Here is a 15,650-nt window from a genome sequence, read left to right on the forward strand (position 1 = left end):
TGCCGTTACACTCCTGCTGCCATGGGATTTCTAGGCTTTGGAAGTAGAAAGGTCACACCCATTAGACAACTCCTCATTGCCTCCCATCCCTGCCTCTGATGACCCTATCCTAGTCTCTGTGTCTATCACTTTTGCCGCTCTGGATGCCTCATATAGATGGACTCATGCAGTGGACTCCTTTCTGTGTCTTGTTTATTTCCCTTAGCACCACGTCCTCAGTGTTCACCCATCTTATAGCATATACCAGGATTTTCTTTTCTGGAAGCGGAATAACATCCCACTGCACCTTTTACCTCTTGGCTGTTGTGGCTCACGCTGTTCTGAACTCGGGGGTACAAAGGCCACTTTGACAGTCTGTTTGCATGGCTTCGGGGTTTGTGCTCAAATGAGAGCTCATATGTTTACACTCCGCTGCCAATCCATTTTCTCTGATGGACGCGCCATTTTCCCTTCCCACCAACAGAACCCGGGGGTTCGATTTCACCACCTCCGTGCCCACACTTTCTATTTTCTGATGACAGAAACATCCCAACAGGTGTTAGGAATAGCCTCTGTCTGACCCTGGGGAAAAAGGGTGCCTGAGTCAATTCTGCTGGGGGAGCTTTTTGTAAAGTGACAGGAATTCACGCTAATCCCTGTGTTCGGTGCCCTCTGAAGCTTCCTGTCACACCAAGCATACACGGAAGTCCTTCACTGTGACTAACAGGTCCTATCCGGCTCTGGTTCCAAGCTACCTCTCTCCCTAATTCACCTCCCCAGCAGCTGTTTGCCTTGCTGGGAACAGCATGTTCCAACATCCTCAGGGGTTTGCTCTAACCCTCCCCTCTATCTGGACCACCCTGCTCCATAACCACCCCTCCCGCTCCCTCTCTCTACTAAGATCTCTGCTCAAATGTCACCTCCTGAGATACGGCCCCTAAACCAACAACCCCAATTCCAAAACTTTCCACATCATTGTCTATTCCCTTAATTTTTAGGTCATACCTATAATACCTCAGTTGGTTGTATAGTTATGCATGTCTTTTGTTTCCCAAAGGTAAAAAGTTACGAGGTGGGGTGGGGCAGGACTCTCTTGTCTCATTCATCCCTGAACTCCTGGCTTCTAGAACAGTGCTCACAGATGCCTGACTTGGTAGACTCTTGTAGGGCAGATATGTAAATGACTGCACAAGTGAAGGGAAAAGTAACCACAGAGACATTGTGACGCCATCGGGATCGTCTGGGGGGTAAGGAAATACTCACATGCGTCTCTACATCCCCAGCAAGGACTCTGCTGTTCCTTAAGAACTCAGCCACCATACTGTTCACCAGCTTGTCAAAGGCTTCCACAGACGGTGCCACGCCTGCCGAAGAGAATGGCTCCATTACTCCCGGGTGGTCTCGTGGAAAGCTGGGACTGGCTTGCCACAGGTCGAATATCCTCACTGTTACAATTCCTCAGCCCGGCATTCCTCCACACGCCCCGTGTTTACTGAGGACAAGCCTCTCTGCCCACTTTCCTCAGCATCATTCATTCTCTCCCGTGACCGTTACCTTGATTCCTCCACACGCCCCGTGTTTACTGAGGACAAGCCTCTCTGCCCACTTTCCTCAGCATCATTCATTCTCTCCCGTGACCGTTACCTTGATTATCAATCAGCTCAAGTGGACTTAGGACCACCAAACAGACACACCTCCATGTGTGTCCGTGAGGGAGCTTCCAGAGACGGTTAACTGTAAGATGCCCCTACATGTGATGGCAAGGCTGGTGTCCTGCACTGACGGAAGAGGAGACAGCCAGTTTCATCTCTCTGCTTCCTGACTGCGGCTGCCACGTGACCACTGCCTCCTGCTCCTGCCACTAAGACTTCGTGGCATGATGGGCTGTGGCTCAAACTATGAGTTCAAACAAGTCCTTAATTTGGTTTTTATCAGGCATTTTGTTCCATCGATGAGAAAAGTAACAGATGCGTCCCCAAGCCCAGCAAGATGAGCAGGGGCATCTCTATGTTATATATAAGGGAACAGGAGTCCTGACAGCAGGCGACTGGTCAAAAGCACAGATCAAACAAAAGGTAGATGCCCAAACTGAGCTGACCCAAGTTCCTTGAAGTCACTGCTTCTGCCTCCATAGCCTCCCAGATACAATACCAACCTAGAGAGTTACCCAGAGTCCCCAGGAATTCAGAGGACAAGTGAACTCTGGGAAAGAGGGGAAACAGAGCTAAAAGCACTAATTCTCTTCCTTCTTTACTTCACAGGGGGAGAACGCATGGGCAGAGTCAATGAGTTTCCCCAGGGATCGATCTGTACAGAGCAGGGTGAGCCAATGCGCTGTGCAAGCTGAAGGGGCCGCAGTCCAACGAGCAAGCTCGGTTCCCTCTCTGCTCTTCAATTAACTGAAAGAAAACCTAAAATCCTGACTTTCTGTCCTTAATATTGATAAATTTATCCTTGTAGTTTATTAAAAACCAAACCAAAGCCCCTTTTATTTTTCAACTAAGTCATCCCTGCTCACAAAACTAAGAGAGAGACTTCTTTCCCTTTTTATCCCAATTGTCCATTTCCACACACAAGGAGGGGTTGGAGTGGGGTGAGGACAGTGACTGACAGCCCCCCACATCTCAGGCCAAACAACTCAGCAGCCCCTTGCACGGGAGTTATCCTGTAACCCAGTTTGTCATTGAGGGAGGTGTGAGAGGTCTCTGTGGATATTTAAAGGGGGAGAAAATTCCAGAAACATGAGGGATGCTGCTGCCTAGCAAAAGGTAAAATGATGAAAGAGAATATGTTTCCAGTCCCCTTTCATCCCTGGACTCTGTTCACACCTCCTCCGGGCAGCCATTAATGATCTGTTTCTCCCCCACACTGTATCCTTTGAGCGTCTCTTAATCAAAGCATCTCCCACTCTGAATAGTTACGGAGGCAGAGCAAAGATGCTGGAGGGATGAGGACCGTGTATAATTCATCTGAGTGCTCCTGCATCCAGGACCATGCTCATCACAGGGCAGGGACACAAATGCATTTCTCCAGCTGTGGAGCTGAAACTGCCCAGTAAAACAAAACAGAAAACAACAACAACAACAACAAAAAAACCCAAACACCAAACTTATCATAGACAAAAGTTCTTGATGTTTGGATGGTATGTGTTTGTAGTAGCCTGTGTTCCTGTGTCCTTTCTCTAAATTTCCTTTAAAGTGTAAAAGAAATAGCTTTATTTAATATAGGACATAATATAGCAATGTAGGATAATAACACAGTACCTATATTTTTGGGGAAACCCAATTAATTAGTAAATATTTTACACAATCCTCCTGCCTCAGTATCCCAAGTGCTGGGGTTCTGGATATGTACCCCAGGTGCTGGGATTCTGGGTGTGTTCCCTGGGTATTGAGGTTCTGGATGTGTACCTCAGGTGCTAGGATCCTGGGTGTGTTCTCTAGGTATTGGGGTTCTGGGTGTGTACCCCAGGCGCTGCGGTTCTGGGTGTGTACCCCAGGTATTGGGGTTCTGTATTTGTATCCCAGGTGTTGGGGTTCTAGGTATGTACCCCAGGTGCTGGGATTCTGGGTGTATACCCCAGGTGCTGGAGTTCTGGGTGTGTACCCCAGGTGCTGGAGTTCTGGGTGTGTACCCCAGGTATTGGGGTTCTGGGTGTGTATTCCAGGCACTGAGATTCTGGGTGTGTACCCCAGGCGTTAGGATTCTAGGTGTGCACCCCCACAGCTGGGTAAGAGGCTGCTTCAGAGTTTCGGATCACCAAATCTGGCTAAGAGGAAGAAATGACATTACTTCAGACTGAATAAAATGTTTTAGGAACAGGTACCATTCATATGCCTCTCTAGTTACCCCACTTCAAGTAAAATAAACTGTTGGCTAAGTTTTCCAGGAGACCTTTGCTTCAATAACTGATTAGAAATAATTTGTTGTATCAGAAAATATTTGTCTAAATGTCAAATAATTGAATTTTGTGCCCTCCGATTTTATTTAGCCCATCAAATTCTCGGGACATTTCTTTCTCCTTTGCCTGTATAGGTGCATGGGATGTGTACATATGCGTACAGGCTTGGACGTGTGTGTGTGCACATGTGATGTGTACATATGCGTACAGGCTTGGACGTGTGTGTGTGCACATGGGATGTGTACATATGCGTACAGGCTTGGACGTGTGTGTGTGCACATGTGATGTGTACATATGCGTACAGGCTTGGACGTGTGTGTGTGCACATGGGATGTGTACATATGCGTACAGGCTTGGACGTGTGTGTGTGTGCACATGGGATGTGTACATATGCGTACAGGCTTGGACGTGTGTGTGTGTGCACATGGGATGTGTACATATGCGTACAGGCTTGGACGTGTGTGTGTGCACATGGGATGTGTACATATGCGTACAGGCTTGGACGTGTGTGTGTGCACATGGGATGTGTACATATGCGTACAGGCTTGGACGTGTGTGTGCACATGTGATGTGTACATATGCATACAGGCTTGGACGTGTGTGTGTGCACATGGGATGTGTACATATGCGTACAGGCTTGGACGTGTGTGTGTGCACATGGGATGTGTACATATGCATACAGGCTTGGACGTGTGTGTGTGTGCACATGGGATGTGTACATATGCGTATAGGCTTGGACGTGTGTGTGTGTGCACATGGGATGTGTACATATGCGTACAGGCTTGGACGTGTGTGTGTGCACATGGGATGTGTACATATGCGTACAGGCTTGGACGTGTGTGTGCACATGTGATGTGTACATATGCGTACAGGCTTGGACGTGTGTGTGTGCACATGGGATGTGTACATATGCGTACAGGCTTGGACGTGTGTGTGCACATGTGATGTGTACATATGCGTACAGGCTTGGACGTGTGTGTGCACATGTGATGTGTACATATGCGTACAGGCTTGGACGTGTGTGTGTGCACATGGGATGTGTACATATGCGTACAGGCTTGGACGTGTGTGTGTGTGCACATGGGATGTGTACATATGCGTACAGGCTTGGACGTGTGTGTGTGCACATGGGATGTGTACATATGCATACAGGCTTGGACGTGTGTGTGTGTGCACATAGGATGTGTACATATGCGTACAGGCTTGGACGTGTGTGTGTGCACATGGGATGTGTACATATGCGTACAGGCTTGGACGTGTGTGTGCACATGTGATGTGTACATATGCGCACAGGCTTAAACGTGTGTGGGTGTGCATGCATGTGCTTTAGCATTTAGAGGTATGAGGTTGATGTGTCTTCCTCAGTCACTGTCCACCATCTGAGTTGAGGCAGGATCCTTGCTGAACCCAGAGCTCAGAGATTCCCTGGATTTCCCGTTTCTGCGTCTAGTGCTAGGATTATAGTCCCAGCTTTTAAATGGGTTCTGAGGATCTGAATCCATTTGACCCACTGAGCCATCTTCCTACACCCGCCCCCCATTTTTTTTTTAAATAAAAGAAATAATTTAGTTTTGTCTGCTACCTTTTTGAATGTGTGAGGGTCAAAGTTTGGGCTTTCCCTCTTTATTAGATGCCCATTATCTCCTGGATTATAACTTTATTTTATTTAGACACCTGTTATCTCCTGGATTGTAACTTCATTTTGTGCACTTACAGGCTTTTTATTGAAGGTCAGAGCCCATAAGGAAATGTCTGCAGCCACTTAGTGTCAAGGACAAAGTGAAACAAAGTTGGAAAGGCATTGCCATAGAAATGAGGCTTATGAGGTCCAGATACCAACTGAAAGGGCTTAAGATAAAACTACAGGCACATCTTAGGTGTGTGTGTGTGTGTGTGTGTGTGTGTGTGTGTGTGTGTGTGCAGGTCAAGAACAGAACTGCAAATTCAATACAGATCACCCTGTTAAATTTTAATTTCAGATGAGCAATGAGTAGATTTTAAATACATTTATATGCTACACAGTATTTGAGAAACATTGATACAAAAAAGTTTCTCCATTTGAAATTCAAATTTAATGGGTATCCTCCCTTTTTACTTCTTAAACTACAATCTTACACAAAAAGGAAATTGAAAAATTATTGTAGATAACTTGAAATTTGCTATATGGGTTATCTGGTATTTACTGTCACCTCTCCAACCCTAAAGCTGTCTTCAGCATTTGTTCCCATTTCAAGAGGACTATTAGCTAGGAAAGGTCAGAGGTCAGGTCACGTGCTGTGGGCATGGACTTGCTCCATTTTTGGCTTAACCTGGGACAAGATGTAGCCAAAGCTGCAGTGCCCATAATGTCCTTAAAGTGAAAACTCACAGCACTTTAATCCTTTTCAGTTTGTATTCTAACTGAACATGCTCATTCTAGCTTTGATAATTACTTTAATAATATAGTAACACATTAAAACAAAATAATAATGCCTCTTTGGTTGTGGATTACATTCTTCAGAAGCACAGATCTTGACCATTTTTGTGGATTAAGGGTTGAAACTTTCAGAGTTTGCTTTTTAAGATGGCGCATAAAATCTGCATGTATTGGTGGGAGAAGGAGAATGTAACCCTTCACGTTCTTTCCCAGGGATCACTCCCAGGATGGAAGGCAGGATTAAGTGAGCCACAAAGAGACCAGTAATGACATCAGGATATGGCCCTACCTCCATTGACACCATTAACTTCTCCACAGTCTCCAGGAGGCCCACGTGAACCTGCAGACAGCTGCTCCAGCCGGCTGACCGCGCATTCCAGTCTCTCCATCAGTCCCAGCATGTCTGCCATTCTAGAAGGACATGGGCAGAGAGATTGTGTGAGATACTGAGGATCAGCAAACTGACATCATCCCACTGAACCGTGAGAGAGAAGATAAACACCACTCAGAATGGCTTTCGCTACCTCCCTGTCATGAAATCCTCCGAAACTTAAAAAAAAAGCTTATTCAAAACGAAAATTATATTGGGCTTGTTTTCTACTCAGTTCAAAGATATTTATTTATAATTTATTTGCAAGGATCTCTCTATGTAGCCCTGGTTGTCCTGACACTTGCAATGTAGACCAGGCAGACCTTGAACTCAGAGAGATCCAATTTCCTCTTCTTCCCCAGTGCTGGGATTAAAGGTATGTACTACCATGCCTGGGATGATTTTTTTTTTAAATGGTATAAAACCTAAGACACAAATATTACCCAGCTTTCCATTATCTCCAGCTGTCTGCCTATATGCTTCCAAGGTTGTGGCCTGACACCATTTTTGTACAGCACTTACCTAAAAGCCAAAAACACACAACCCCAAATTAACACCACAAATGCTTACTAGGCTAAGCAGTGGGAACACATTTTAACTAGTACTAGTAATTCTGTTAAAGTGTGATTACATAGGCAACTCCAAACCCACTGATGAGCCTTGTTCACCTAATTGTGTGAAACGTGAGTTTATAGAATTGGGTATTATTTAGCAAGCGAGAAAATACCATCACCTCCGGGTATTAATTATTATCAGTTTGTTTCAGTGTTTCCGCCGTGAAATTATCTTAAATTATAATGATTCTGAATTGCAGAGGTTTTAGTTTAAAGGAATAAAGGTGGCTGTTTTCCTTGTGGAGGCTACTGATTACTTTCAGGTGCACGTTAGTCTTCAGTGGGCTGGTTTTTAGAGACTGGATCTTACGTTATCTACTATTCTGGCTGGAGTAGAGAGGGAAGCTGACCGAGGCATCAGGGACGAGAGTGGGACTGTACATCCATCCCTTTCTGTTTCCAAACACACATTTGACTGAGCCCATAGGTAACATTACTAGTCCTAGACTTTCCACCCTGAACATCTAAATTCAATTAAGTGAGTGGTGTCTATGAGCTGTATCTCTAGACACTTACTTATGACAGCCTTTGGTAAAAGTCAGTCCACTGCCCCAAAGAGAAGAAAACATGCTTGCTTTAGCCACGGCCTATGGTTCCTTCCACGTGTATGAAATTTCCAACTTTCATTCTGAGCAAAGGAGAGGCAAAATGCTTCTGAATCACAGACACAGCTACCCTGGAGCATGGGTGAGCTGTGTCCCTTATGGGATGTGTGAATACATCAGATTTCCCCCAGAAGCCAGGAGAGAAAAGCCCTGCATTTTCAGCTTAAATACGACACTCACAGACCGCCCTAGATTCCAAAAGCAAGGTTAACTACATCTAACCATGTGCCCAGCTCTGTACGTCAGCGTCCAAATATCAGTAGCCAGAGAGGGAGGCAGAACTCATGGTCTATTTTGGAAACCCATCGCTCTGGAAGCTGCCAGCAGAAGCTCTCTCAAAATATGGAGCAGGACTCGCTGCACAGCTGAATCCAGCATCTAATCCCAAGGGGCTGCAAAATTAGAAGTTTCTCAGCTATTCTTTTCCTCTTCACGTCAGAGCTTCTGATGCTGTTGCAATTGAAGGGGGAAAAGGAAGGAGAGGTTTAACTGAATCCTTTACATAATCTTCTTGCAGGGGAACTGGGTATCTCATAGGTGGGCGAAGGCCATTTGGGAATGATCAAAGCCCCTTAAATCTTTTAATAGTTGCCCATCTGGTCAGTTATCTTGGTTCCCTGTTAGTCAAACTTGCCAAATGTTACCACCCTGGACCTAGTCTATGATAGCAGGGAAAAGCATCTGCTCTGCTACCCGGGTCCCCAAACCACCTCTGGCTCTCCCCGATCAGGGCAAGCTGTTTTGGGAGAGCCTGTTACATTTCACACTTGAGACTGCCTTCCCAGCCTGCGGCTTAATCAGACTCCTCACCCGGTTCCAGACTCAAACTATCTAGTAGTGAGTGTCACCCATGTTGAAAGACAACAGGACTCAGCGTATCAGCTGCAGGCTGAGGCAGATTGCTGTGGAATGTGGTCTAAAAGCTACTCAGAGGCCACTTCGTGTAGAAACACCAAGTCATGTCACAGCTTCTAAGGACACCTCCAGCTTTACAATCCTGAAGCAGTGTGTTAGAGACACTCGACAACAGACAGGAGAAAGTATACACCAGGATCTGAGGTAGCCATGCAGTCCATGCAAATTTTCTCCCTCTGTCTACATTTGACCTCAGCTGCTATCCAGACCATCAATAATAAGCAAAAAAAAAAAATGGCTATCGATTCTCCACATTCCAGCCTATTTGCCCTGGCATTTCAACATGCTCTTAGCTGACTTTGGACAGGAGCGGGGAATTAAAGGGGCTGGGGAAAGGCCCAGAGTTGCCACAGCAAATGGAACAGCAGGGTCTGGTGAGGAATAGGTCTGAGCAAGGGAGTCAGACATGAGAGTTATGTTAGGAGGCCAGTGGAATGGGGTGAGGGGCGAGTTAGCTAGATGACAGACAGTTTAAGGATCAGAAGTGTTCAGAACAGGAAGCCAAATTTCCCACTAAAGAATCAGGAGTCTGGCTCAGACGGTGTAGCTCAAGGATGGCTCGACAAAATTCTAGCTATCCTGTTCATGAAGAAGGCGTCCTATAGGTTACTCTCTACTGCCTATAGTACATCAGACCAGGGAGGGAGGGTTGGCCAAAGGAGAAAGTGTTACATTCTGACATTTCATGTTTTTAAAGTTGGTTTGTTTACTATATCAATTTGTATGGATGTTTTGTCTGTCTGTGTGTCTATGCACCATGGGCACACCTGATGCCCACAGAGGTCAGGAGACAGCACTGGATTCCCTCGGATGGGAGTTACAGACAACCGTGAGCTTCCGTGTGGGTGCTGGGAATCGAACCGAGGTCCTCTGGAAGAGCAGCCAGTGCTCTTAGCTCTGAACGATCATTCCAGTCACCTGAAGATTTGTTTTAGGAAACTGTATTTGAGGGTAATTTTCTTTCTTAAAAAATAAAAACAAAACAGTCTCGATATGTAGGCTTGGCTGGCCTGGAACTCTTCATGTAGAGTAGGCTGGCCCTGAACTAACTCTGTAGCCAAGGCTGACCTTGATCAGCTGATGTTTCACCTCCTGAAATTATTCCAGATCCACACTGCTTTGCCCATACTCAACATCGATCTTTAATTCTCTATAAGTTAAATTTTTAAGTATCTCTTGAGATGAATTACAATGGAAAACCCATCTTGGTGCGTTATTATTTTTCTTATTTAAACTTTCCCTTCTCTTTTTCCCCTCCCATGCTATTCTTTCTCCTTTCAGTTGACCTAGCACCGTTACAGGACACAGTATGGGGACTCAGGATTGTGTACAACTGAATCAGGACTGTGTTAGCCTTTCTAGCCACTTACACAGCAAGTCATCACTCAGTGTGCTTGGGTCTTCAAGCTCCCCTCTTAGTTCTTCAGGAACTATATACAAGGGGTTGTGGTAAGGTACAGTTAATATACTGTGTTAGGGTTTCTATTGCCGCAACAAAACACCATGACCAAAAAGCAAGTTGGGGAGGAAAGGGTTTATTTGGCTTATACTTCCACATTACTGTTCATTTCTGAAGGAAGTCAGGACAGGAACTCAAACAGGGGAGGAACCTGGAGGCAGGAGCTGATGCAGAAGCCATGGAAGGGTGTTGCTTACTGGCTTGCTCCTCATGGCTTGCTCGACCTGTTTTCTTGTAGAACCCAGGACCACAAACCTAGGGGTGGCACCACCCACAATGGGTTGGGCCCTTTCCCATTGATCACTAATTGAGAAAATGCTTTATAGCTGGGTCTCATGGAGGCATTTCCTCAACTAGGGCTCCTTCCTCTCTGATGACCCTAGCTTGTGTCAAGTGAACACACAAAACCAGCCAGCACAACTGGCCCCTTGTCAGCCTGACACACAGATACATCATTATTAAAGCCACAGTCCTTCCTTTCTTATTCATCCCCAAGACCTGATGTCAAAAACACAAATAACTTTAGAAGTCCCACGGTCTTTACAAATTCAAACACATTGAAATTTCAGTCCCTTTAAAATAACCAACCTCTTTGAAATTCAAAGTCTTTTGAAATTCAAAGTCTCTCAACTGTGGGCTCCAGTAAAATATTTTCTTACTTCAACAGGGAAGTATCGGGGCACAGTTACAATCAAATCAAAGCAAAACCGAATTCCAGCTGTCCAATGTCTGGGATTCACTCACAATCTTCTGGGCTCCTCCAAAAGACCTGAGTCATTTCCCCAGCTCTGCCCTCTGCAGCACACACAGCTTGTCTTTTAGGCTCCAGCAGGCTCCACTCCACAGCTGCTGCTGCTGCTCTTGGTGGTCATCCCATGTCCTGGCATCTCCAAAATGCTGGGGTTTTCTGCTGCAACCGGGCTGCACTTTCACCAATAGCCTCTCATAGGCTCTCTTCATAGTGCTGACCCCTTCAGTCCTGGGCCTTCAACTGTCATTGAGGCTGCACCTTCACCAATGGCCTCCCCTGGCCTCTCACAGCGCCAAGATTCAGCTGCTCTCCATGACCCCTTCATGACTTCAAAACCAGTACCACCTGGGTGATGCTTACACATTACCAAGTCTGACTGCCATCCCAAGGTACAACCTTGGCCACCTCTGGAACACAGCTTCTCTGTGCTTTCAGGAAACAAATCCCAGAGGATTTCACCTCAGTGACACTGGTCTCTTCCTAATCACCACTAATTTCCTAGCTCCAGCAGCCAGCATCAAGCATCCCGGCAGAGCAAAATTTCACCTCAGCAGTTCCGGTATCTTGTTAATCACAGCTGATTCTTCAGCCCCAGCTAACCAGAACCACAGACTCTTAATTCAAAATAACAAACGGCCCTTGAAAGCATCTTTAAACTTCCTTCTGAAACTTCATTTTATCCTTTCCACTGCTCTCAACATTTTTATCTTCCACGGTCCCACAGAAATCGTAACACTCTTCTAGCCCAAAGTTCCAAAGTCCTCCTACAATCCTCCCCTAAACATGTTCAGGTCTGTCCCAGCAATACCCCACTATGCTGGTACCAAGTTATCTTAGTTTCTATTGCTGGGATGAAACACCATGATCAAAACGCAAGTTGGGGAGGAGAGGGTTTATTTGGCTTCAGCAGTGATGCTCATCACTGAAAGAAGTCAAGACAGCAACTCAAACAGGGCAGGATCCTGGAGGCAGGAGTTGATGCCAAAGCCATGGGGGGAGCTACTTACTGGCTTTCTCAATCTGCTTTCGTATAGAACCCAGGACCACCAGCCCAGGAATGGTACCAACCACCATTGGCTGGACCTTGCCCATGGATCACTAAATAAGAAAATGCCTTACAGACAGTTCTCATGGAGGCATTCCCTCAACTGAGACACCTTCCTTTCTGGTGATTCTAGCTTGTGTTGATACACGAAACTAGCCAGTACAAATACTCAGTCTTATTCCTCTTCATACATGTTGGAAGCCATTAGCCAATCACTCTCTATCTCTTCCCCCACCCTTCCTAGCTTTCAGTCACCACTGTTCTGCTCTTTCCTGCCTTGAAATCAGTATTTTTAGCTTCCACATGGGTCTGAGAACATGGGGTTTTGTTTTTGGGGTGTCTGGCTTATCTCCCTTGATATAATTTCTTCCTGCCATTGGCACAGACGATGGGATGGGATTTTATTCCTTTAACGGCTGAATAATACTGAATACATGCCTTCTCCTCAATTTCTTTATTCATGCACCTATAAATATATGCCTTCACTGACTCCATATCTTGCCTCATTTTCTTTCTGTAAAGTTTAATTTTTGCCTTTATCAAGGTGGGATGTACCCAGACTCAAAAAGGTATCATGCGATATTGTGTAATATTTAGATCTGGTTAAACTTATCTACATCCTCAAATACTTATTTCTTCATGGCAAAAACATTGCCCATTTTTCTTTGTCCACCTTTTTGTAAAACACAGCGTGAAATTCTTACAAAAACACAATAGCTTCCTGCTCATAGCTTTTCATTTTGAGAGATAATTACTTTCAATTGCTGTAGCCATTTCTTTGGACAATTACCTCCTCATCTCCAAGTAATATGATTTCATCTCTATGCCTTGTCCAGTTTTCTTCCATTTTAAGGCATTATCCATTGAGTTCCACCAGTGCACAGTGCACACGGGCATGCTAAATGTATCCATCTATTTATTTATTTGAGTTAGGGTCTCATTATATAGCCCAGGCTTGCCTGACATTCACAACAGAGTCCAAGATGGCTTCCAATTCACAATCTTCCTGTCCCTACTTCCCTAGTACTGGGATTACAATGTGCCCGGCCCTCTGAGACTGCACCGTTCTTTGTGTTTGACTTTGTAAGAGGGTTGCTGTAATTCACAGAGTCACATCTAGTAGTAAGGTCCACTGTCAGTATTTGCTAGCAGGTCTGGTTTCCTAAACCTATTGTTAACAGCGAAGGGCCACTGGCCCACTTGGGCACGTGGCTCTGGCAGGCCTTGCCCGTCGCCCCCGTTCCCTCTGCCTTGCTAAAAACCATTAAATTACATTCCTGAAACTAGCTCCCTAAGGTCTACTCTTTTATTTGGCCAATCCCTCCTCCCAAGGCTGACTTCCAAGGTCTAGCTATGAAAGCATTAAAGTCCAGCAATTAAAAGCCCCCCTTAGCTCACCTAATGAGCAGGCCCAATTAGAATTAAACACTGCATCCTAACAGAGGGTTTCCCCTTGAACCTTTATAAACGTTTATTTTCCTGTGTGCTATGCCTTCTCCTCTCTATTCGGAGGCAGTCCTTTGTCTCTCCAGGACAAATATCCCTTCCCCTTCTCCCTTGCTCCTTTCCGCTTCTCTCTCTTCCTATATCTTCTGTCTCTGTCCCTTATCCCTGCCCTCTGTCCCTCTGGGACAAATAAATCTCCTTTGTGCTGAGACCTTGGTTTTGGGGTGTCTTGAGCCAACTTTGAGGTTCCTTGCAAAAAACAGCCTCTTGCTTCCCCCCCCCTTTTATATTTTCTTTCTCACCCTGTTTATTTTTTTCCTCTGTCTTTTGAGACAAGAGTCTTGTTATGTAGCACAGGCTAGCGACAAGAGTCTTGTTATGTAGCACAGGCTAGCCTCAAACTTGCAATTCTCCTCCTCGGTCTCCTGAGAACTGAGATTATAAGTGTGTGCCAACACGCCTGGCCCAACTCTTGCCCCTCTTTTGGCTCTTCTTCCAGTTGTGTGCGCCTCCAGTCAACAGAGGCTAGCACAATGGAAAATCTCTAAGTGCTTCCTACAGGGTGGCTCCTTCTCTCATCTAAATGGTTGTCCTGCAGGCATGCTGTTGATCTGGGACCCGGCCTCTGGTGTCACCTTCTTCTCTGAAGTTCCCTCCTTTATTCTTATTCTGTATGGTACCTTTGTGTCTGATTTTACAAATGAAAGAAAAAAACTGGGTTTCAAAGATTTCCTATAACCAGTGTGTGCTAGTCCACAGACTGCAATTGCAACAATAAAGAGACCTAGAATAAAGGAGTATTTCCTGTGAAAGTGTGTGCTCTCCCACAGACTGTACTGCAGTAACAGAGACCTGGAATAAAGAAATGTTTCCTAACAGAAAAGATGACCAGCACCGCCGTTTTCACCCACGGACTCTTCTGCAAAGCCCTTCCTCAATGTACCAGGACGTTTGCCCCTGATATGGTTGGGTTCTCTGTCCACAGTGTAGTCTGCATACAACACGCAAAAGGAATGAGTGTCTGCGCTCTTTCCATAACAGACTCCCACGAAAGGAGGGTCCCATGCACTTTTGAGAATTTCACAGAGTCTCCATGTTTGTGCTCACGTTCAGCTGGGGAAAGAACAGAGACACCTGGAGTTTGGACTCATGCACCCCATCCTCTAGCTCTTGTTAGCTGGGGGACTACAATGGTTAACCTTTACTGTGAGGACTGTCATGGTTAACCTTTACTGTGGATTCAATGGATTTAGAATCACCCAGGAGACACAGCTCTAGACAGGTCCGTGAGGGAGTTTCCGGAGAGGCTTAACTGAGCAGAGATGACTCACCCTGATGTGGGTGGTGCAACAGGCTGAGTCCCAGACTCAATGAAAAGGAGGGACGTGTTCTGAGAGCCAGAGGTCCCTGCTTCCTGGCCCGCTCAGGTGTGAGCAAGCAGCCTCACACTCCTGCAGCCGAGCCACCCCCATTGTGTATTCTCTCACACCGCAAGCCAAAGAAACCCTTCCTCCTGTAAGCGCTTCCTGTTGGTTTGTCATACAGCAGTGAGAAGAGAAACTAAAAAGGAGCTCTGGGGAATGTGTTTAACTTTGCTTTGCTATGTCACTCCCAGAAAGAGTCCTAGAAAGACTGAGAGACAGGCTGGCCAAGATATCAAAGACAGTCCTCGTCCCAGTGGCAAGAGGAAAGGATTTTTAAAAAATATTGCATTCTTTCTTGTTCCTTTACTTATTCTTTCAATATTTCTTCCATCCAAGCTCTAACAAGGCCTGGTTCTGCTTAGCTCAGAGAGCGGACAAGGTCAGAGACGTCTTCAGAGTGGTATGACTGTAGATGACTTCAACATTTAAAAAAAGCTCTAGCCTTATTTATTTTATTTTAGACATATGACCCTTTGCTTGCAGGTATGTATGTGCACTGCATGTGTATCTAGTGCCCACATAGGTCAGCTGATGTTGTCAGATCTCGCCCAAGCGAAATCACAGACGATTGTGAGCTGCCATGTGGGTGCTGGGAACGAACCCCAGTCCTCTAAAAGAGCAGCAACTGCTTTAAACTACTAAGTCATCTCTCTAGTCCCTTCTTCCAATATTTCTAACCAAGATTTTCTCTATCGATCTCTGTTGATTACCATAAAATGAAAGGC

The 15,650-nt window shown here is 45.6% G+C and overlaps 1 protein-coding gene across 4 annotated transcripts in view; it reads right to left on the minus strand.

Moving 5' to 3' along the window:
* Window positions 1-15,650, minus strand: part of Cap2 (cyclase associated actin cytoskeleton regulatory protein 2) — a 140,191-nt gene that overhangs the window by 110,303 nt on the left and 14,238 nt on the right. For 2 of the 4 annotated variants that reach the window (XM_075969759.1, XM_075969760.1), the window contains 2 exons: window positions 6,586-6,707; window positions 1,243-1,343 (listed from right to left, as the gene is read on the minus strand). In XM_075969759.1, the coding sequence (XP_075825874.1) occupies window positions 1,243-1,343; window positions 6,586-6,706 (222 nt within the window). In that variant the 5' untranslated portion in view covers window position 6,707. Of the gene's footprint in view, window positions 1-1,242; window positions 1,347-6,585; window positions 6,708-15,650 lie in introns of all 4 variants that reach the window. The other 2 variants (XM_075969761.1, XM_075969758.1) reach the window with 1 other exon arrangement.

The sequence above is a fragment of the Microtus pennsylvanicus genome, chromosome 4 (assembly GCF_037038515.1).
Source record: "Microtus pennsylvanicus isolate mMicPen1 chromosome 4, mMicPen1.hap1, whole genome shotgun sequence".
Classification (NCBI taxonomy): domain Eukaryota; kingdom Metazoa; phylum Chordata; class Mammalia; order Rodentia; family Cricetidae; genus Microtus; species Microtus pennsylvanicus.